This window comes from Schistocerca nitens, chromosome 2 (assembly GCF_023898315.1).
Source record: "Schistocerca nitens isolate TAMUIC-IGC-003100 chromosome 2, iqSchNite1.1, whole genome shotgun sequence".
Taxonomy (NCBI): Eukaryota; Metazoa; Arthropoda; class Insecta; order Orthoptera; family Acrididae; genus Schistocerca; species Schistocerca nitens.
This window is the reverse complement of record NC_064615.1, coordinates 1048377704-1048399864: the sequence shown is the minus strand read 5'-3', so window position 1 is coordinate 1048399864 and position 22161 is coordinate 1048377704. Positions and strand designations below refer to the sequence as shown.

Genomic DNA, 22161 nt, shown 5'->3' with positions numbered 1-22161 from the left:
TTCTTCCAGTATATATCTGTCTCATATTAATGCATGAATATAAAGATCAAGTTTTGCTGCCATATGAAAATTACAGCCCACGCTGGTCTTCTGTGAATTGGTGCACTTGAATTATAACAACCGAGTGTATTCAATTATCACTTTAAATAACAAAAAAAACTGTGAGTTCTAAGTATGGTTAAAGCTTGCTGGTTTTAGTCAAATAGAGACTGTCTAATCAAATTTTACTTCATAGACGTATCTTGTAAATTACTAGCATTCACCACTGCTTGTGTGTTTTTAGTGTCATGTTGTTAAAATGGAGAAAGCAGCAGCATAGTGTGGTTTACTGATGGGTCAAAAACAGATGATTCTGATGACGATGTGGGGGGCCAGGGTGTGTGTTTTACTGCCTACACTCTTTAGAGTGCAGTTCCTGTAGGGAAAGCTGGCTATAGTATTCCAGGCAGAAATATTTGCAATCAGATTGTGTGCAGAGGAGGATCGACATAGATTAAAAGGATTGTAGCATCCACATTCATTCAGATAGCTAAGCAACTCTGAAATCTCTTATCAACCTCTGCAACAAGATTTAAGTCTGCTGCAGAATACCAAGAAGACCTTGTAAGGCTAGGGGAAAGCAACAGGATAAACGTTTGTGGGTCCCTGATCACTCTTGTATTTGTGGTAATGAGTGTGCTGACTGCCTAGCCAGGGCAGAGGCAGCGACGCTATTTGTTGGACCATAATCTGCCCTAACTATCGCAAAGTGATAGTAAAATTTTAAACTACATAGCTGAATGAAGAGGCAGCATGTAGAAAATGGTTCAAATGGCTCTGAGCACTACGGGACTTAACTTCTGAGGTCATCAGTCCCCTAGAACTTAGAACTACTTAAACCTAACTAACCTAAGGACATCACACACATCCATGCCCGAGGCAGGATTCGAACCTGCGATCGTAGCGGTCGCGCAGTTCCAGACTGTAGCGCCTAGAACCACTCAGCTACTCTGGCCTGCCAGCATGTAGAACCTTGGACTAAAAACCAAAAATAAAAATATGTGAAGCTAATGGTGCCGAGACTAGGCTTAAAGAGAAGTTCATAATGCTAGGCTTGAATGAGTAGGAGGCAGGTTAATTTCCTGGGAAGTTTAACGACAACCCATGGGGACTTCAAGAAACAACTGTTCACCATGAGGATAGAGAGAGACGTCCCAACGTGCAGGCTATGTGGTATGGGAGATGGAACTGTACCTCATTTAATCCTCCATTGTGAAGCTCTGGAGGCCAAAAGACACAAAAAAATATTTAGGTGACTAATGACTGAAGAAATTTCGGCTAACAGAGACCTAGTAAAGGAACTCTTATTCTTTAAGGGTACTGGTTGGCTTTTCTAGAACGACAGGGAGAGCTACTGCACAAGGAACTCATTTCATTGTGGCTGGTAGGAAGGTAAAAGCACTGTTTCTTTTTTCCCTGGTTGAATCAAATCAAAAAATAAATATTGCGAAAATCAGTTCGGCTTTAGCTTTCTAATATTCAGACAGCTTAGATATTGTCAAAGTAATGTCAGTGACCTTTTCTAGTTATTTAAAACAGCCTGTAATTGTACCTAAAGATTTTGATTAGTGAAAAATTATTTCTGTGTATGTGCTGGTATGGATTTCTCTTTATATTATTACAATGACTATTTTTTGAGTGTTAACGGAAGCGTCAGGCTGAACACATTTTGTTTTTTTTTTTTTCTTAAAAATGAGCTATTCAATTTCATTGTGTTCATCTTTTAAAAGGTATTCATTATTGAATAAGATCACATAGAAATATTTACACAGCAAATTTGCAGAAACATTGTTTAACAATTGCCAAGCTAGGGAAAAATGAATGAAGCATTTTTTTGTTTCAACGACTTGCCAATTCCAAACACACAGTCTCAATCCTATACAGATTGTTTAACAATAGACTTACAAATAACTCTCTCTCATTTGGAAGCAAGGTACAAAAACATTTGCAACGCCAACATAGCCAATCACAATAGTATCTTCATATGCCAACTTTGTCTTGAATTATTAAAAGTAATCCCTAGTAGATGTATTTCCAAAGTCTTAAAAACCCTTGTCAGCTAAAGATTTGTTGTTGTTGCAGTAGGTGAGCAAGTGGCATGGGGGGGGGGGGGGGGGGGAGAGCTGTGGTTACTAACAAACCGCCCTTAGTCAGTAGCTATCATAAGCACTTCATTGCCACATCAGGTCTGTTGCATTTTGCAATCTGGCTATGCTTAAAGAAATTGATGTTTTTATAAGGGATACAGGGTAATTTTTGCATAATCATAGTAAATTCAAAGATACTAAGAGGCCTGTCACTGATGTGGAACATACTACTGTTCTATGCTCTCAGCATTGCTTGTTTTGTTAATTGTACTACCACACAGTTTACGGTAGCACAGTGTGTTATCAGGATCATGTCTGATACAGCATGTATTTTTGGGAATGATTGTTCTGTATTACATGTGGCAGTGGTCGTAGTTAGGTGGTAAACTAATGTCGAGAAAACTATCAAATTATGAGACAGAATTGCTGACCAGTACTTCACTTCAGGAGGTGAAATAATTCAGAATTTCTTATGGAAGTGTAGTACACAACACTGTCATAGTTTTAGAACTACTGCTTCCTTCTATGGGCAGGGAAGGGGATTAGATTGTGGAAAACTGGACAGGGCTATGCTTACCAGGACAGGCACACTCATGAAGGCAGCTGACATTATTTGTACAACAGCTTATTTGCTCACCATCACTTGTCATAACAAAATTACCAGAATGCAAGTACAGCTGTGTGTAAGAACTAGTAAACAACAGAAAACTCTGTTATTGTTAGTTAGTGAATATAAATGTTGTACGTGTAGCAAAGAGGAAACGTTTGCCAATACCAACTGAATATTTTTGTGTGACATGTTTGGAAAAGATTGAAGCTGAGCTGTGTTCGTGAATTATGCAGGAAAGAAAAATGTGAAGTTCTAACAACAGTGACGATGACTTGGGAAATTACGGAGATGATGGACAACAGATACAGCATTGAGAAACTAGATGGAGTGATTACACTTTTTAGTCATACCAAATGAAAAACATTCCAACAGATTTTGATTTGTGGGCCTGACATGATGGAATCTGGTGAAGGTGCACCAGTTACTGACAGAAAGATATAAATTTCACATCAAGATAAGGCACTAGCAAAAATTATTAAAAAATTTGACAAACCCAAAAAAACAATGGGAAGAACTTCAAAAATTATACACCCCTAAAGAATAACAAATTTCTCCTTGTGTAACTGGGAAGGAAATTATATGCACTCAGAATGAAGAATTGTGAATCTGTGGAATATTATCTAAGACAGATAAACAAAACTGTAGCAGAGATAGTGAATATTGGTGACAAAATTGAAGGTGGAGATCTAGCAGTGACCTTTCCATTTGTACCTCCAGACGAATGGGATGCAATAGTTGCTTTGTGCCATTTGCCAGAGGATGAGTTTAGATGTGCTACAATTAAAAGATGCATGCTTGCTGAAGATGCATGATGTCAAACATTCTGCAGTATCCTTGAAAGCTGATAGCGGTAATCAAAAATACCAAAAAACCGTATTCCGAGAGCAATGTAACAAAGGACAGGAATGAAGGTCAAGAAAAGGACAAAGGACAAGAAGTAATATAAAAAGGTACTTTCTTTTTTACAAATGTCACAGTGTCAGTTACATATCCAGAAATTGTCCTGAAAGAAGAAATGTGAGGAAAGGAAATGAGATTCAGTTGGTAAGAGTGCTTCCTGTGACACTGTTACATTAAACAGTGACAACTGATTAGTGGATTCTGGGGCAACTCATCACGATTCCAAATCAAATTAGTCTTCATCTGTTGATGAAGGTATTTTAGGCGAAAACATAACTTCATCCAATGGCAGTAAAACTGAAGCTGTGGGTTGGGGTACAGTGAGGACGAAAATAATTAATGAAATACGATTGGCTAAAGAATTTATAACTGAAAATACACAATTCGTGCCAGAGATCAACCTTGCTATATTATCTGTGATGCAGTTCACCGTCAACACTCTACAATGAATGTGGGAGACTGCTCATAATATATAAATTATTTGCCATTGCAGGCAACAGAAGATAACACAAAATCGCTAGACTTGTCGTGTTGTCAGATGATGCATATCAGTAAGAGTAGGCAACAAAATAGCAAAGAAGGAAGCAGTCCTGGGATCATTCTGAAAAGTTGGTGACGCTTTGAAGAGTGAATCGACACAAAGACCCTTTTCCAAACAAAATTCGAAGGAACAAACAACCAGTTTAGTACTTGTTCATAGTGTCTCATGGGACCTGACCTACTGACGTACTAAGTTAGAGGGGCAATAGATATTTAATAAGTATCATGGATGAAGCGGGCAGGTATGAATTTGTATGTTTCTCAAAAAATAAGGGCGAAGTATTAGAAGAAGTCAAGAAATGGAAGATTCAAATGGAAAAACAAACTATTAAATATTTAAAGAGAATCTGCACTGACAGCGGCTGAAAATATTGTTCATGTGAAAGCTCACAGTTATGTGAATCTGAAAGAATTTGGCATGAAGTAACTATGACATATACACTGCAGCAAAATGGTATAGCTGATTGCCTCGATAGAACATAGTGATACGGTTAGGTTGCACTTGCTAGGAGATAATTTGCCAAAGAGTTTGTGGGCTGAGCTTGCACTTGCTAGGAGATAATTTGCCAAAGAGTTTGTGGGCTGAGCTGATGTGCACTATCACATGCTTAAGAAATCATGCTATAAATAGCCACAATAATAATAATAATAATAAAGCCTATGAATTGTGGACAAGTAGAAGGCCTAATGCATGACATTTCATATGATAGAATGTGAAATTTCGCCACATACCCAAACGGAGATGAACACTAAATGCTCAATTGAAAATAGAGAACAGAAAGAGTTTGTTCAGCTGTACAGTTCAGGAGCATTCCCAAGTATTGAAGGTGAAATCCAACAGGTTTGTGCTATTGTTTCAATTTTTTAGAACAAATCTTCTGTTGATGTCAGTAAGTGTAGACAAAAAGTGGCATATTGGTCAATATGATGGAAAGTATGCATATTTGGAAACTATTAAAGGAAAATTTATATATGCTCCAGCTGGAATGTTTCATCAAGAAGGCCCAAGGTAGTTTGGTTTGCAAAATGGACAAAAACAAACTGATAGGTACTGAAATGAAATGATCACTTAAATAACACACCAGAAAGAGCAGGATTTATTCAAAGGTGTTAACGTTTAGTGTTAGATATAATTTTGAGGGGCGGGGGATGTTGAGTGTTAAGGAAGTGAATAACAGCTCCTTTGTTTGTTCTGTTTTTGTGACTGGATTATATTTTTCTTTGCTATTGTTTAAAAGTCCGCTGGTTGTGGTCTTGTGGTAGCGTTCTCACTACCCAAACACGGGGTCCCGGTTCGATTCCTGGCGGGGTCAGGGATTTTCACCTGCCCCGAGATGACTGGGTGTTGTCATCATCAACAATCCATCCCCATTACGGTGGCAGGAAGGCAGCGACAAACCACCTCCATTAGGACCTTGCCTAGTACTGTGGTGCGGGTCTCCCGCATCGTTTCCCTAAGCTCTGTCAAGAAGCATGGGACTTCATTTCCATTGTTTAAAAAGACGATGAATAGTCAATAAATTTTTGTTCTGTTAACGAGGTAGTTAGTTATTCTTCTTAAATGGTGAGCATTGTCCTTCTTTCAATAAAAATTTATGTTTGTAATTAGACTGTTCATTCTGCTCAAAAAGGTGCAAAACAAATGTGTGCATACATCCAGCACATCCTACTCCAGCCCTGTCATGGTCATGGCGGGATATACAGTAAAGCCCCTTTTTGATGGGTTTTTGTATGTCCATCCTTTTGACTGGAGGTCTTGGGGACCATAACAGTTTAAAATGAAATGCTTACAGCTTCCTTATGATTTTCTTTTTTTTTTAGCTACCAGTTTCGATGCTTCAATGCGCCATCTTCAGGCCGTAGTTGATGCTGAAGAGGTTGACGTGATTCATATTGGTGTCTGCACTCTGACCATCAACTGCTAATGAATCTCGGGAGACCCAGATATCGTTTCCTTGAACGGGACGTTCCTTAATGGGAGATTTGCCTAGGTACACAGTAGAAGGGACCCAGAATTGTAATTCAATCATGTTTAGTTGGTGTGAATGCTATTTAATTACAAGTTTACCAATATCCTGCTAGGAATTTAAATACAATACTCACATATTTGTATATTACGTTCTTTTAGCAGAGTACTTTCTTTATTTTTTTAAAAAAAATGCTCATAATAATAATCATGCCTTGTCATTTGTGACCACCACCTCCCAGCCCACTGTCTTCCTTCACAATCATTTCACACATTGCTCACTCATCTCGGGTGACGAAGTCAGAGTGTCTTCCTCGCAAGAAATAAAGTCCTGGAGTGTCCGATTTTCAGAAACATCCTTGGTTCCACTCCATTCTACTTCTGCTACAATGTTGCCTTCAGCAGCAGCAGTTGCTGTATCACAACCAGCCTTAGTGAAACAATTTTAACCCAGTCTATTGTGTTACCGAATTCCCGGCAGCAACAGACAGGCCTGTAGAATGTTTACTCTCATCACTTCCTTCTTTTCCTGTGATGTATTTGAGTTCTGGAAAGCTGCTATTCTGTATTTCGCTTAAACAGTGTGTGTTATGCGAAGATCTATAGGCTGTTGATGATGTGCAGTCTGGTGGAAGGGACACAACATTTACATTCCTCAGAACTGGTGTTTCCTTGGGATGTACAGAGCATTGGTTAATAATAAGTACTATTTTCCTACCTGCTGTACTCATCTTGGCATCTAAATGTCTGAGAGATCTTGTAAAGATTTCGATGTCATCCAGGCATCCTATTGTACACGATTTGACAATTTTCAAAACAATCAAACCAGCCATTTGACACATTGAAATTTGTGAAAGTGATATTTAGGGTGATTTCACAAGCCTTCTCTTGCAGTATGTTCCCACTTATAGGAATGCTGCGAATTCTCATTCCTTGAAACCATTTTAGAGTAATATTTTCCACATCATTGAATGTTTACATGTGAATATTCCTCATTTTGCATCCCAAGGTACTAACCAAATCATCATTTCAGTAAGTTTTTTTTTTAAGATTGTCTTGACATTATGGATCGTTTTTGATGAATTACAAGTTTTTTTGCATTTGCAGACCATTACTCCACAACAATAAAACTGGTAAATTTTAGAATAACAAAGACCTTCCCTACATGTCTCGTGCTTTGTAACTCAATGGCTGTGATGCCACGTGTTAGGAAGGACAGCAATAACTTTTTGAGTTGTTCATTGCTGGAACGGAATTAATTATTTACCTAAAACTTATGATCCATTTGTGTGTCAGCTGAAGAATCGATTACCATGTACTGCCTTCACAAGACAAAGTACAACCTGTGTGAAACTGAAATTGGAAACTCGCCTAGACATGCCAGGAATTGAATAAAAACAAAATGTGCTACCATCTTTCAAAATATGGAAAGTAAAGGGCTTGTAGTAAAATGATTCGTTTCACAGTACCATAAATCGGGTATACTTCAACCGCCTCATTACTTTGACCCCTCATATACCAAAAGTTTCAATCGCTCTCCCCAGTAGTGTATGAAAAAGTGTGTTAAAATCTGGTTTTGCAAAATCTACCAATATCATTTACCTGGAGAACCATCCCGGTTTTCTACTATATTATGTATGTCAATCAACGAATTCTCAAAGTAGATCACTGATTAGTTTGTTGTTCATATGTGTATATATACATTACAATTTCTGAGGTGAGATACACATTTTATACAACATTGTTGATGCCAATGTCAGTGTGGGATTATGGAATACAAATGTTAACCATCAGTATAGAGACAAAAAGCTCTTTTGTAATGTTTAATGTGGCTACAAATAATAAAAATAAATGTCAGTCATATATTGCTAAAATTGTGAGCTATTGGGGTTCAGGTAGTGACACAGGTATAACATTTAATGTCAAGGAACTCTAGGAACAAGAAATGAAGTTCTTTTGGCTACAAGTGCCAGATATTGTCTCAATAAATGTAGAGCAGATAATTTTAGTTCTAACTTCATTGGAAGTTGAAGACATAAAGTTTGTAAGTGATTGCACGATCATGTTAGGCACTTTATTTGTAAAGGTCTGTCTTGACCAAAAAAATTGTACATTTCACAATTACCGGTTTCGCCCAATGCCATCTTCAGACCCTAAAATATTCTGATGTAGGTACCAATGTCAAAATCTATACACCTAGTAACTGCTTACTATTTACGTAGATATATAGGTTATGCTGTTGATACATACATCAGATTATTTTTGAAGGCGGCCAACAGTAAAAACTGGTAATAGTGAAATGCACAATTTTTGTGATAAAGAGGGACCTTTATAAATAAAATGTACTGGCTCTTTTGGAACGAGGATGTAGATTGAAGGTGGATGAAATTGAAAGTATTATGCTCAACTAATGTGGAGCTGTGTGTGTGGTACTCAATCCTGGTACCTTTAATTATATTCATAATTTTGATATGACAGATCACACTGATTTATGTCCCAGACTAGATTTTTTCTTTCATGAGCCTTAATAAGCACTTAAGAAAACTCTAAATCAGTATACTTGTTTCTGAATGGTCAAAGTTTCATTGTGTTTTTGAAATATTCACCACAAATAAGATGGTAGTTGGCAGTTGTAATGGAAATTTAGGCTGGTCAGAATATCCCAAATCCATGCTAACTTCGACCAGCTACAGTTTTTTCCATTACTTCCTCTGTGTTTTATAAAATATATTGCACTAATTAGTACGCCCGGGTTCGATTCCCGGCGGGGTCAGGGATTTTCTCTGCCTCGTGATGGCTGGGTGTTGTGTGCTGTCCTTAGGTTAGTTAGGTTTAAGTAGTTCTAAGTTCTAGGGGACTGATGACCATAGATGTTAAGTCCCATAATGCTCAGAGCCATTTACTAATTAGTATGTAATTCTTTCATAAAAGCCCCTGTGTTCACTGCCATAAATACTACATAAATTAAAAAAACAGTCATGATAATCACATTTGAATGTGAAAATCAGTCAAGTGTACCAGTTTTGATACTGAAGATAAACAAGTGCCCCTGAAGCTATAAAACCGAGTATATAAAAACTTAATGGTGCTAACATAGGGAAATATGCATTTCATTCAGTGGTTTTCTTATTTACATTGCAGAGATCATACAAAAGTTGAATAATTCTTGAAGTGAAGACTCTGTTAGAAAAGCCTGTCAGAAGTGGAGAAGTCAAAAACATTTTATCATGTATACCATCCACATTGTATGCTTAGAAGTTGCAGCATGTCATTTTGTAATAGTAATTTGAAACTACTTTTTGCCCACAGGAAAGTGCGAAAGAGCTCTTGACAACAGTTGAAAAAGAGCCCCTAGTAGAGGAACAGAGAGAGAATGTAAAATCGCCAAGTGTGGAGCTGGTTGAACAAGATACTGAAAAGTTCTCAGCTCAAGAGTGCAAAGATGAGCCTAAGTCTAGTGCAGAAATTGATGAACCACCACCTGTTCCTTGTTCAAAATTGGCATCTGAACCTGAGAAAGAAGACGTAATACTTCTTGAAACAAATGAGGAGGAGGAAGATAAAGAAACTGACATGCAGCCCATTCAGGTGAAGACAGATCTAGATGAAGTGGATCTTACTAAAAGTGATGAAAAACATGATGATCATTATGAGGAGGGTGATAATGCAAGCATCACAGAAAATAATGATGCTGATGCTGTTACGTTAGTTGAATGTAGTGATAACAAGGAGAATATGAATGATAAATCACAGGATTGCTGCAGTGTTTCAGGTGCTCCCTCAAGAAATGAACCTGTGGAAGGTAATGAGCTGGATGATAGAAATGAACCATCACATAATGAAGCAAGTTCACAGGCTGATACATTAAAAGACACTGAGAGCAAAACACCTGGTTCACCTCAAGCTGTTATAATATTAGAGGAGAAAGAACTTAATTCAATGTCAACTCAGACGCATTCCAGTTCACTTGGTAATATTATGGATGACAGTAGTGATGGCTCCAATTGTGGTACTGTTGAAGTCAGTCAGTCGTCGACCATGCTCAGTAATGAAATGAGCCAACAAGACCAAGCTGACAGTGGTGCACCGTCCGGTGATGACAAACAGTCATCACAACAGTGTGAAGTTGTTGAAATACCTAGTGGCAATACAACACCTCGTTTAGATAATAGTGTTGAGACCATTCAACCAGCAACACCTCTTAATCCGGGATCCGTAAAACACACACCACCAACACCTTCGCAGCCGGAAATACCTAGTATGGGAGTCTATACTCCAGATTCAACAACAAACTCTGTGCATTCTCTTCATGGGTATGGTCAGTGTGATCTTGACGTCAGTCAGTTGGGTTTAGAATCTCCTACTTCTATATCTTCAAATGATATGACAGCACAGAACTCTGTTGAGACTCCAAGACCCCCTTCAGTTCTTCCTCAGACGACCAGTCACACAACACAAACTTCATGCCAGCAGACATATTCTGAATGTATACAGCACCAGCCACAACAGCAAATTCAACCATCCCAACAACAACAACAACAACAACAGCAGCAGCAGCAGCAGCAGCAGCAGCAACAACAACAACAACAGATACAGCAACATCAAACTCAGCAGCAGCAGCAACAACCACCACCCTCTGCTCAGCAGCAGCATCACCATCAGCAGCAGCAGCAGCAGCAACAACAACAACAACAACAGCCGCAGCAGCACCAGCAACAGCAGCAGCCACCTCCACCCCAGCACAGTATGCAACAGCTCCATCACCAGCAACAGCAGCAGCAGCAGCAGCTAGTGCCTACTTCCTTAGGCCAGCAGCAACATTTGGCAATCCATATTCCCATATCACAACATCAACAAACTCAGCATACTATACAGGTGCAGCAGCCTCAAGCTAAGACTCAGCGACAGATGCAACATCACCGCACTAAGTCCAGTACTGGCACACAGCATAAACATTCAAGCAATCCAGTACAAACACAGAGGTCTACTCCACCATCTGTGCAGCAGCAGACTCAGCCACCACCACCACCACAGCAGCAGCAGCAGCAGCAGCACAATCCCACACTTCAGCAGCAGCATGCAGCTCTCCAGCAACAACAATCCAGGCAAAGATCTACACCACCATCAGTGCACCATATGGCAAGCACATTATCGCAAGCAGCTCAGCAACAGCCTCCACCACAGCAGTTATCACTGCAAGCAATTCATCAAACAACTTACCACCCACATCATCACAACATCATATCGTCCCAAGCGAACTACATTAGTGTGCCACAAATGGCAGTGAGTTCTCAGGCCTTCCAGCCAAGTGCAGCTGGTACTTTCGTAAGCATGCCAATGACAACAGTGATCCAGCATCGTGTTGCTGCAGCCCAGCAAGGTGCTGGAGTTGCTGCTCATCGCACGGCTCCTGCCTGTTCCGTTACAGCTCCTGCTAATTTCACTACAAATTTCTATGTGCAGACACCAGCTGCCCATCCGCATTCTCACACCCCTGCACCTGTTCCTGCACCCACACCTACACCTGCGCCAACTCCTGCACCAACACCCACACCACAGGCAGCCCCGCCATCTGGTGGTGGGCAAGGTAATGCTGCTTCTTCGTGTAGCCTTGCAAAGTTGCAGCAACTGACTAATGGTCTGGAGGCTATACCACAGAATGCCTGTGGTACCATGACTCCTCCTCCACCAGTTGACCTGACACCACCTCCTCCCGTCCCATCTGCTCATCATCCACATGCAGCCATGACTCCACCACCTGCAGCGACTCACCAGATGATGCAGCAGCAAGCTGTAAGGAATCTGCCAACACCACCTGCTGCAGTTCCCAATATACAAACACAAATGACACTTGCTGCTGCTAATTATTACAAGTACCACCAATCTAATGTGAATGTGAGCAATTTGGGGGCTGCTGTGGCACCACCTGTTGCAACAACTGGAGGTCGCACATCTCGTACTCCTGCTGGCACTGGTGTCGCAACAGTGCAACAGATGCAAGCTGCTCCTGCCAGAGTTAGTCCCAATGTCACAATAAATCCTAATTTGGTAGCAGCAGCTGGTTATGGAACTTTAAATGGTTATCGAATGACAGCTCAGCAGACACCTGGAACTGTTGCAGGTTATATAACAAATACAGCAGCTGCAGGTTTTATCAACCAGGCACAAATTCCTATGCAAATGGGTGTGATGAATATGGCTCAGACGCAGTATCAGGATCCTGCAGCTATTCAGAGGGCTGCACAGCAAAATACTATGTACACTACATATGGCTATATAAATGGCAGCATAATGCAGCCACTTAACGGGACTATGCGTCGGTAGGACCAGTAGTTTGGCATGGCATTTTCAAGTTAAATTTTGGTTTGATTCTCATTGCCATGCACAACATTTAAAAGGACAGTCATGTAAAGTGAAATTGTAAATAATGTAATATTGTTACACTGGTATTGTACATTGTATTATGTCCACAGCAGTATGGAGTTGCCCTTCTGTAATATTTGATCTCTCTCTCTCTCTTTCTCTCTTGTGTGTGTGTGTGTGTGTGTGTGTGTGTGTGTGTGTGTGAGTGCGTGAAAAACATTTAAGTGTGCAGTGTAATGCATGGTAGCTGATGTGCACTTACTGACAGTTACATCAGACCTGTTTATGTTATTAAACAATGTACTTATATTCTTAATGCTAAAGTGTTTTCTCCCACCCGCTCCTCTCCCCTTGTTATATCACTAATTCTTGAAATTCTCATATGCCTAAAAATTATTATTTTGTCAGTACATAACTCTTGAATGAGACAGATTGCAGCAAGTATCACCAGAGAATAATTATACTGGCTCATATTACAGTTTTAGTGTAAGTTTCAATCATCAAGAATCATAATTGAGTCTATTGTATCGTCATTTCGTTTCCAACAAAGGACGATCATTCCAGGCAGAGATCTAGTAAATATTCTGCCAATACAGTAAGTGGCTACTGCTGTTTGTTCAGCCATCCATTGTGTTTAAACTACTAGAAGAAAAAAAGTAATAGAGAGATCTGTTGTGGAAGGTTTTGTAGTGAATACGTATCCCATTATTGATGTGATATTTTTGGTCCAAATTGTAGAAATTGTTATACTCTAATTTTGTAGCTTGAAAAATCCTGCATTTTTTGCAGTTTTCCATAAAAATATTTTGAATATAAGAAACTCAAAAATTGAAGATAATTACCATTCGGTGATACAGACTGGAACAGAGCAGGAGTCTATTCCACAAAATGACTGAAATAGGTTAGAAAATGTTGCTATAGTTTGCTTTATAATCATAACTGGAAAAAACACAAACAGTTATTTGTGAAGGGAATTGTAGGCTATTTCTTCCGTTTTTTAGTTCTTAGGTTATATTATTACTGCCTTTTCGTTGGTGTATACTGCACACAAAAAATAGTATAATTACTGAATTGCTACTCGTCTCTCCCCAAAGAATGTCGCTTCTTTATCTTGTTTTGCCTTCTGTCCTGAATATTTATATAGTTAACTTAAAAATAGAAGAATAATTCTCAGGGTATGGCTAATGTATACAAAGGCTGTGACGAGCATATCGCGATAGAATTGTGCATTAAGCAAATGATCCTGAGGACCTGTCATGCAGTGTAGTTTTTGAACAGTGTGGAAACCTGTTCTATCAAGAAGCTAACACATTGTTTCTTTTGTGTTATATTAATACAGTTGTCATTTAAGACTAAATGATCACAGTAATTGCCCCGAGAGGATTTCTTTTGTGCTGTTGTCAGTGTAATCTGCCACCTCCCCCCCCCCCCCCCCCCCCTTGTGACCCACACTTTGCCAAGGTTTGTTATACACAGACCACGTTATATTTTGTTGACAGCTTTCACGTAACTGAAGTTCCAAGTCACCAGAAAGATTCTTACTGTCTTTGTAACAGTAAACATTGTTGTATATGTTTCTTCAGATTCATGGAATGTTGTGTATATAAATAAAGTGATAGTTATTCTGACATAAATAGATAGAATCTCAGCAAACTTGTTCATGAATTGTCTGAGTTGCTATTTTGTATCTGAGTTGCTATTTTGTATCTACAGGTGGAAAAGGAATGAAACAAAATGGTAACTGGCAACACACACAATTCCACTTATTCCTGTGATCATCAATAATCTTCTATGTAATTGCCAGAATTGAATTTTTCCCTTAACTGTGATCAAGTTTTTCATTTGTTTTCCATTGTTTATTCAATTATTTGGCAGTAAGTGTTGTCAGTGGGATGTAATTTTGAAAATAAAATTGGAATTGCTACTTAAATCACAACCAGAGAGACAGCATCCCATTGATTTCAATAAATGGGTTGAAAGGAAGGCTTTATTCATTTGATTTAACAACTGAGTGATATATTCTGTATGGTTTTTATTCTCAGAATGTTGACACTACCAGAGCTTCTGTGGACTGAGAATACAGTTGATAGTAGAAAATTGTGGCATTGATGATTTCATTTTGAACGTCAGTCTCATGACACATTCAGTTGAAAATAGGTAAAGCATATACTCAACTGAAGAATGTACCTCTGGTTAATGAATATATTACTAACACACAAACATTTCCTGAATTGCGTTCCTTTTGTTAGAAATTCATGTAACTTATAACATAGGCAGTGCACATTACTGCAATGTGTTCTGTCTGCTTGGACTCTGTACTTTATGCTTTAGTGGTTACTTAGAGGAGGAGAAGTCTCTTGATTTTTTTCTCATGACACTGTTACACATTACTTTCTTTCACATTTGTAGAGTCAGTTGGTTGGCTGTATTTAGAAGCATTCACAATGTTGTCAGGATGTTCTATACAGAGTTTAAAAGTGCTATTAATGGCTGTGTGTGGATAAAATTGCCATTCAATTGGGAAGATGGATATGTGGTGCAGTGTTTTACGACTTTTGTAATCAGGGTTACTTTCTTAAACATGTGCTGTAGTGCATAGCATATGTACAAGAAGTAAATTAAGACTTTGTGGTTGACATCATGATCAGCTACTCTTTTAATAATCAACATATTGATTGCTGTATCCATACTGTGGCAAGAGTAGGCACGCGGTATGTTAGGAAACATGCTAACAAGATTGTATAATATTTTCTATGCTTGGATCTTCGTTTTCTATTCAGGTTGTATATTAAAGAATTTTATGCCTTTTAAATCAACACGTGTGTGCTATATATCTGTACCAACAATGACTTCTGGCTAATGTATTTATTTGTGTGCATGTGCAGTTCAAAAAATAGACTGTTGAGCAGCCATAAATATTGTTTTTGTTGCTGAGGTAAATATGTTAAATATTTATGTTTGTCACCTGAAGACTTCAAATTTTTTTAGATGATAGTTTTTACTATCAGCTAAACTACTGCATAAATCTGTACATTAAATGTTGCAGTGTTAGGTTTTTAATGTAATTTTGTAATCATTGTAAATAAACACTGTTCTGCTGTTCTTATCTGGGAGCAGTAATCCATTAAGACTGTGATTAGTGATACTTTTATGAGCAATTGTTGTTTAATGATGTATATTGTGTTCCATATTGATGACTGTATTTTGAGGATGTCAATAAGAGATGTGTGATCATTGTACAAATTCTGGTATGTGTTGTGCAACTGATATGAATGGAATGTGATATTCTGAGTGGATGCTGTTTTGCGTGAAAGGACAAATGAGAATGTAAAACGAAACAAAAAAGAAATTGAAAAATTGGTAGCTCACATGGTACAAATTTCTGCTTTGTGAATGTTTTTATCTGTATAAAGTGAATGATTTGTTTTAAGACATTTCCTTTATTCTGTAATGTGTGAACTGACAATTTCTTTGACTATCCTGTTGAAGAACTATATTAATAAAATGTGTTGTGTAAGGCACTCAACATAATATAATTTAAAGAGAGACTAAGAGGTGTTGACTATTTGTTAGCTTTTGTTGACATTTATTGACTGAAAGAGGGCTGTTTTGAAGATAAATGCGAGTCATTGGTCTGTCCCTGCTGTCTAGGGTTATGTTTTCTAGAACATCTGGGAAGGACTTGATGCTGTCCTTAGTTCTAGATTTATAGAGCAAGAAATCACTGATAAAATAGCTTGTTGTGCTATGTGTAATATTTATATGGGTAAAAGTGATATTAGGTATACAAAAAGTATTTGGCTGTAAGCTATATTTATCTAAGTTTTTGTCTCTATATGTACATTTCTTATAATAATTATTTTTATGAAAACAATATTAAAAGAGAACTAAACAATAAATCTTAGTGATTCTTTTTAATGTACATAATCTGTGTAATGCTAAGGTAGGGACGTCACAAATACATGTAATAAAGATTAGAAGCCCTGCCTTGTGGCACAAATTTGTGAAAATGTTCTTCATAGCTGCTCATGTTAGTGAGGCTGTATATACGCTGAATGATTAAAAGCTGTTAATACATTCACACTGTAAAATAAAAAAAAAGAAATGTTTCATAAAAAAAACATCCTTAGCTCCATTAAACCATATCCTGTTTTTACACTAGACACACATTAAAGAGTGGTTGAAATCTCCATCCATTCATCCTGATTTAGGTTTTGTACATTTGCTCTGAGTCACTTAAGGCAGTTGTCAGGATTAATCCTTTAATATGTCCCTCTTTATCTTTGTATAGTCTGTGTTTTATATAATATATATATATATATATATATATATATATATATATATATATATATATATATATATATATATATATATTTGTGACTTAGTTTTATCTGGCTGACGTTATTCTTCGAATAGGTTTTAAGGTTTAACATTTTTCAATATCCTGTGTGTAGCCTACAGATACCCATTGCCTGTTTGACATTTTTGTATAAGTGGCACTTGCTACAACAACATTTTATGAAATAATTGCTTCTTGAGCCAGGGTTTTTATGCACATGAATATAATTTGTATAAAGAATAGCGACCAGCCCCAGGATATAATTATAATAAGAATAGTGATCAGCCGCATCTTAGCGTGTGTAGCATTAAGTATATATGGTTGGGTGACTTGTCTTGCATGGTGGTAATTTTGTTGACAGACCACTGCATAAAGTTATGATAAAAATTCAGAATACTGTGTTAGGTCACTGGATATTATAGGTTGAATATAACTTAAATAATTTAAGCAGCACTAGCAAAAAGTTCAGAAGTGGTGTGAATGTCGTATGTGCCATATTTAATGGGTATTTGGAGTGACATCATGGGGCTGTAATCAGAGCTGTGAGCTGCTACGCCATCTGTTCCACCTGACTGAAGTGCCAGTTTGACACTAGATAAATTTTCTGTGTGACTTTTTCCCACATTACACAATGCAACATCATTATGAGGCACCCTGTGCTGTGCAACATATGTAGGATACTTTGCCATGAGACATTGGTATGAAGACACCTTACGATGCAACATTGGTACTAAGCACCTTCTGACAGGCTGCATTGGTCTGTAGCATCCTTTGTCACACAGTCTGTACAAAGGAACATGTGCCTTGCAGCATGTTATGAATCATTGTCTGCCATGCAACATCAGTACACAGCACCCCTGCCAAGCAACATTGTGTGAATCAGCCTCTGACTCAACATTGATATTGAGGACCTTCTGCCATGTGACATTAGTAGGTACAACCTTCGCCATATAATTAGTATGAAGCACCCTTTGTCATGCCCTATCAGTATTAAGCATTCTCTGCCATGCGATGTTGTGTGACTGAGGGGGGGGGGGGGGGAGGGGGGCTACATTCAGTATTAAGCATTCTCTGCCATGCGATGTTGTGTAACTGAGGGGAGGGGGGGGCTACATCTGTATGTAACCCCCTACGACACAAAACATCAGTACGAACACCCTCCATCATGCAATATTGGTAGAGAGCAACCTCTACTACACAACATTGGGATGAAGCATATTTCACCATATAATGTTGCTACAAAGATATCTCTTCCACATAACTTTGGTAAAAAGCACACTCTACTGTGTTCTTGTCTGGGGAGCACTGCGATTCTGAAGAGTTATACCATTCACCACTTATTTTCAGAGACATTATCACATTTACAGGAGACTTTAATTCAACATATTTCAGCCAATTGGAAGTATTTATAAAATTACATACACAAATCTACTCTTTGAATCAGCCTGTCAGTTAAGTGAAAACTAAAAATCCCTACAGTAATTCCTGATACTAATCCGAACATACAGACAACTGCAACCTGGAAACTTCAGTTTATATATATGTGTAGATTGGATACTTGATGTAAGTCCCTGCACTAATTAGTAGCAAGTTTTGCTTATGTTAGAAGAGAAATATAGCTATAATTTATGGCCTGGTAAAATGTTCCTGAAAGATACTGCTCAGTAACGTGGTGACCAGTCTTGCACGGAGACAAAGAAAGACGAAATTTCAGTATCATAAATTTCATACTTATAAATTCACTTAACCAGAAATATGCCCATTCTACTTTCATTTGACTAAAACAGCTGTCAAATACATGGCGCACAAGCACGTGCAGAGAGAAGCAGTCAAATGAAAAAGCAAATTAAATAGTTGGAACTGAATAAACCATCAGCTCCTGATAGAATTGCCAGTGGGTTTCAGACTGTTGTGAACTTATTCCTTCCCCTTAGTTTTCTTTGTTCACATTTATTATGGATCTTATTAAGTGTCTTACAATAATAAAGTGAGTGTTGATAATGAAAGCCACTGCTTAATTGATATCTTAACACCTGCTGTTTTACACTGAACTCACACTCAGGATGACGATAGCTGCATGTGGCCATCCAGATTTAGAGTTTCTATGATTTCCCTAAATCGCTCCAGGCAAATGCCAGGATGGCTCCTTTCAAAGGGCATGGCTGACTTTCTTCCCCATGCTTCCTAATCCAATGACCTCGCTGTTTGGTCCCCTCCCCAAATCAACCAACTAACTTACCATTTTATAAATGATGGCCAGAGGTGAACAGATAATTTATTAGGAATATAGAAATATATAGCAAATGGTTCACATCGTATATAATGAAAATACAGAAAGTTTGCTACATAGTTAAACTAAAACAAATACAGGAAACTTTAATACAGTTAACAATACTGTATACTTGTAATAGTTGTTGTTTTTGTGTGTGTAGCTTAGCTCATTTAATCCACAACAGGCAAAATAGTTTATTTTGCAGGTAACAAGTCATCAGTGCCAGTAGACATGACGACAGAGTAAATTATGAACGTCATGTATAAAAGGGACTGTTTATATTTAAATTACCATTTAAGAAAATGTAGCATACTCACTTTGATCATGAAAGAGTCTGCACAAATGATAGTGTAGTACATGGCCAAGAGTAAAGCTGATAAATCAAAATAGAAAGCGGATGGGAAAATCATTCTGTATTTTCTCAAGTAATGTTAGGTAACACTGATCATTTTCATTCATGAATGTAGTATCTTATTCTGTTGTGGAGTAATCTAGTTTTACGAAAATACGCACAGAAATGTACTGTGTGATAAACAGGCAGTGCTTGCCCATCATCTTGTAGACATCTGCTTTTAGAAATTTTAGCTGTAACCTGCTATTTATGTTGTTTCCTGAAATTTCTTGTAAATATTGAGAAGTAATAACTTTATACACAGTAACTGTAGTAGGAGAGAGAGAGAGAGAGAGAGATTACTCTTGATTGGCTCAGAATGGGGTGACTACTACTGTGTGAAAAAAGGTGGAAAATTAAGGATATAGAAAAGCCGAACGTGAAAGCTTACTTGAAAGTATCCCTGGGTAGTTACTGTATAGAAGAGTTTGCATTTAGAAATGTTGCTTTCGTCATCGAAGGAACTGCACCACAGTTTTAACACGACTGTTGTGTGGCCGCCGGCAGCCCTAGCGGAGCCTCAAGCCATGTGCCTGGCAGTGAAACATTCATCACTAAATGTGCAGCAGCCAACGCATTATAATGAAGCATTGCAACTGTTACTGAATGCATCTGTAAGTCATCTGTGTGCTGTCACATTTAAATACAAATTAGTAAAATGACCAGTAACCTTACTTGGTTCTTAGTCTTAAGTATGCAGGTACCTAACTCAACATGGAGAAAGATGGACATTAAGATCAAATTACCTCAGCAACTCCACCTCGAAATGTCAGACAAGGAAGTTCCTTAGATATGTGAAAGGCAGCATAAGAGAAGATAAAATAAGAAATATAATAATAAGGAAAGAACAAGCGGTACAGTCATTAACTAAAAAGATAATTTAATGAAAGTGGAATTGTAAAGAGCATGAATTGCATATGACTCCTCAGAGTTCCTTGACAAACAAAAAATATAATCCCAATGGAAGAAGCAGCATGACACGGCTGTGAAGAAGTGATGGGTGAGGCCAGAGTAGGTCATAAGATTGTTTCCTGTATTGGCAGAAGACGAAAGTGAAATCACTTAAAATCAGTTGTGATGAGGACAAATTAGTGTTGTGAATTCTATGGAGGACAGTACTATTGTAAGCACTGTTAGTAATATAAGGGATGATCAAAAAGTTTCTTTTTCAGTGGCCTTACAGCCACGAATCACTACCCCAGTCAGGCAAGATCACTGAGTATTGAGGCAATCGGCCCACAGATGCACCACATTGAAGATGTCCGTTTCATAAAGCACTGTGTCCTGCTGCCTAAAGTATTCTGTAACTGCACATCCTTGTCTGGCAGGAATTGTCATTCTTCAAGGCCCTTTTAAATTACGGAAGGCATGACAATGTCATGAGTAGATATCCGGACTGTAGAGTGGGTACTAGAGTGTATTCCACTTGAGTTGGTGTAACTTCTGTGACATGTTAAAAGTGACATTTGTGATATGGAGGCATCTTGGGTCATATTGCGACCAGCCCGGAACTCGGCGCACCATTCCACAATGGTGGTTTTCAACAAACAAGCTGCCCTATATACATTTTTCATTCTCCAGTGGATGTCTAGTGGTGTTTGCCCTGCAACAGCCAAGAAAAGAATAATAGCTTGTTGGTGCTGTTTGGAATTGTTTCCTAATAATAACGTTATAGTTATGTTTCTACACGCACATCAGAAAGACACAAATGCCACACTAATCCATTGGCTACATGTTGGTGCTTATATACCTGCGTTGTAGCTGCGCTATGTTGCATGTATGCTGCAGCAATGCCCTCAAACAGAAGCTTTTTGATCACTCCCTGAAAATTTGGCATAATCTCCAAGTAGCCTTGAACAAATATAAGTAGAAAAACTGCAGGAGTGTACAAGGTCTCCCAAGAGGTATAGCCAGTATTCCATGACATTACAGGAACAGTTATACATGGTGAAAAAGTCTAGTAAACTTGGGCTCTAAAATGCATACCTTAAGAGCTATGATCATTTGTTCATCTTCCCTGCTGCGAAAAACATCTCTCATTGAACAAATGCTCATAGCTCTTAAGGTATGCATTTTAGAGCCCATGTTTACTAGACTTTTTTTGCTTCAAATGATCAATTGTGTCTTTTCCATGAACATCGATATTTCCCCCTGGGGCACCCAGTAAATCTGAATTGTGATTGCCCATATTTAGCCAATGTAAATATAATTAGAGAACTCTGGTTTCATTTCTTTGGAATAAAGATTATGTTCTTTTCATAAAAAGATCTGGCTGGATTTAGACAATCCATATTTAAGATGGGTTACCTCAATTGTATATTTTGCATAAGGATTATATAAGCAGCATATACAAGCCCTAAGCCCTTGTTTTCCTTTTTCCATACAAAATGGAACTGATAATGTGTGTTAGTGGCATAAAGCATATTCCAGCATTCATTGCACAGTGGGCTGTGTGGTGTATATGAATATCTAAATGTGAATGTATTAACATTTTCATCAACAGATAATTGCCAGAAAAACCACTGCAAATTTCTCTCCCAGTCTTGGGCCTTCATGGCTTGAACGAGGAGCTCGTATACATACATGTGAAAGAATGTTTGATGTCACCTCTCAGCATCTAGGGAAACAGGCTGCTGTACAAAGAGTGGGACTAA

General features: G+C 38.1%; 1 protein-coding gene across 1 annotated transcript in view; it reads left to right on the top strand.

The window, feature by feature from the left end:
- Positions 1–16603, top strand: part of LOC126237392 (histone acetyltransferase KAT6A-like) — a 295463-nt gene extending 278860 nt beyond the window's left edge. Inside the window, exon 16 of the mRNA XM_049947479.1 lies at positions 9452–16603. Within this exon, the coding sequence (XP_049803436.1) occupies positions 9452–12466 (3015 nt within the window). The 3' untranslated portion in view covers positions 12467–16603. The remainder of the gene's footprint in view (positions 1–9451) is intronic.
- Positions 16604–22161: the final 5558 nt, after the last annotated feature.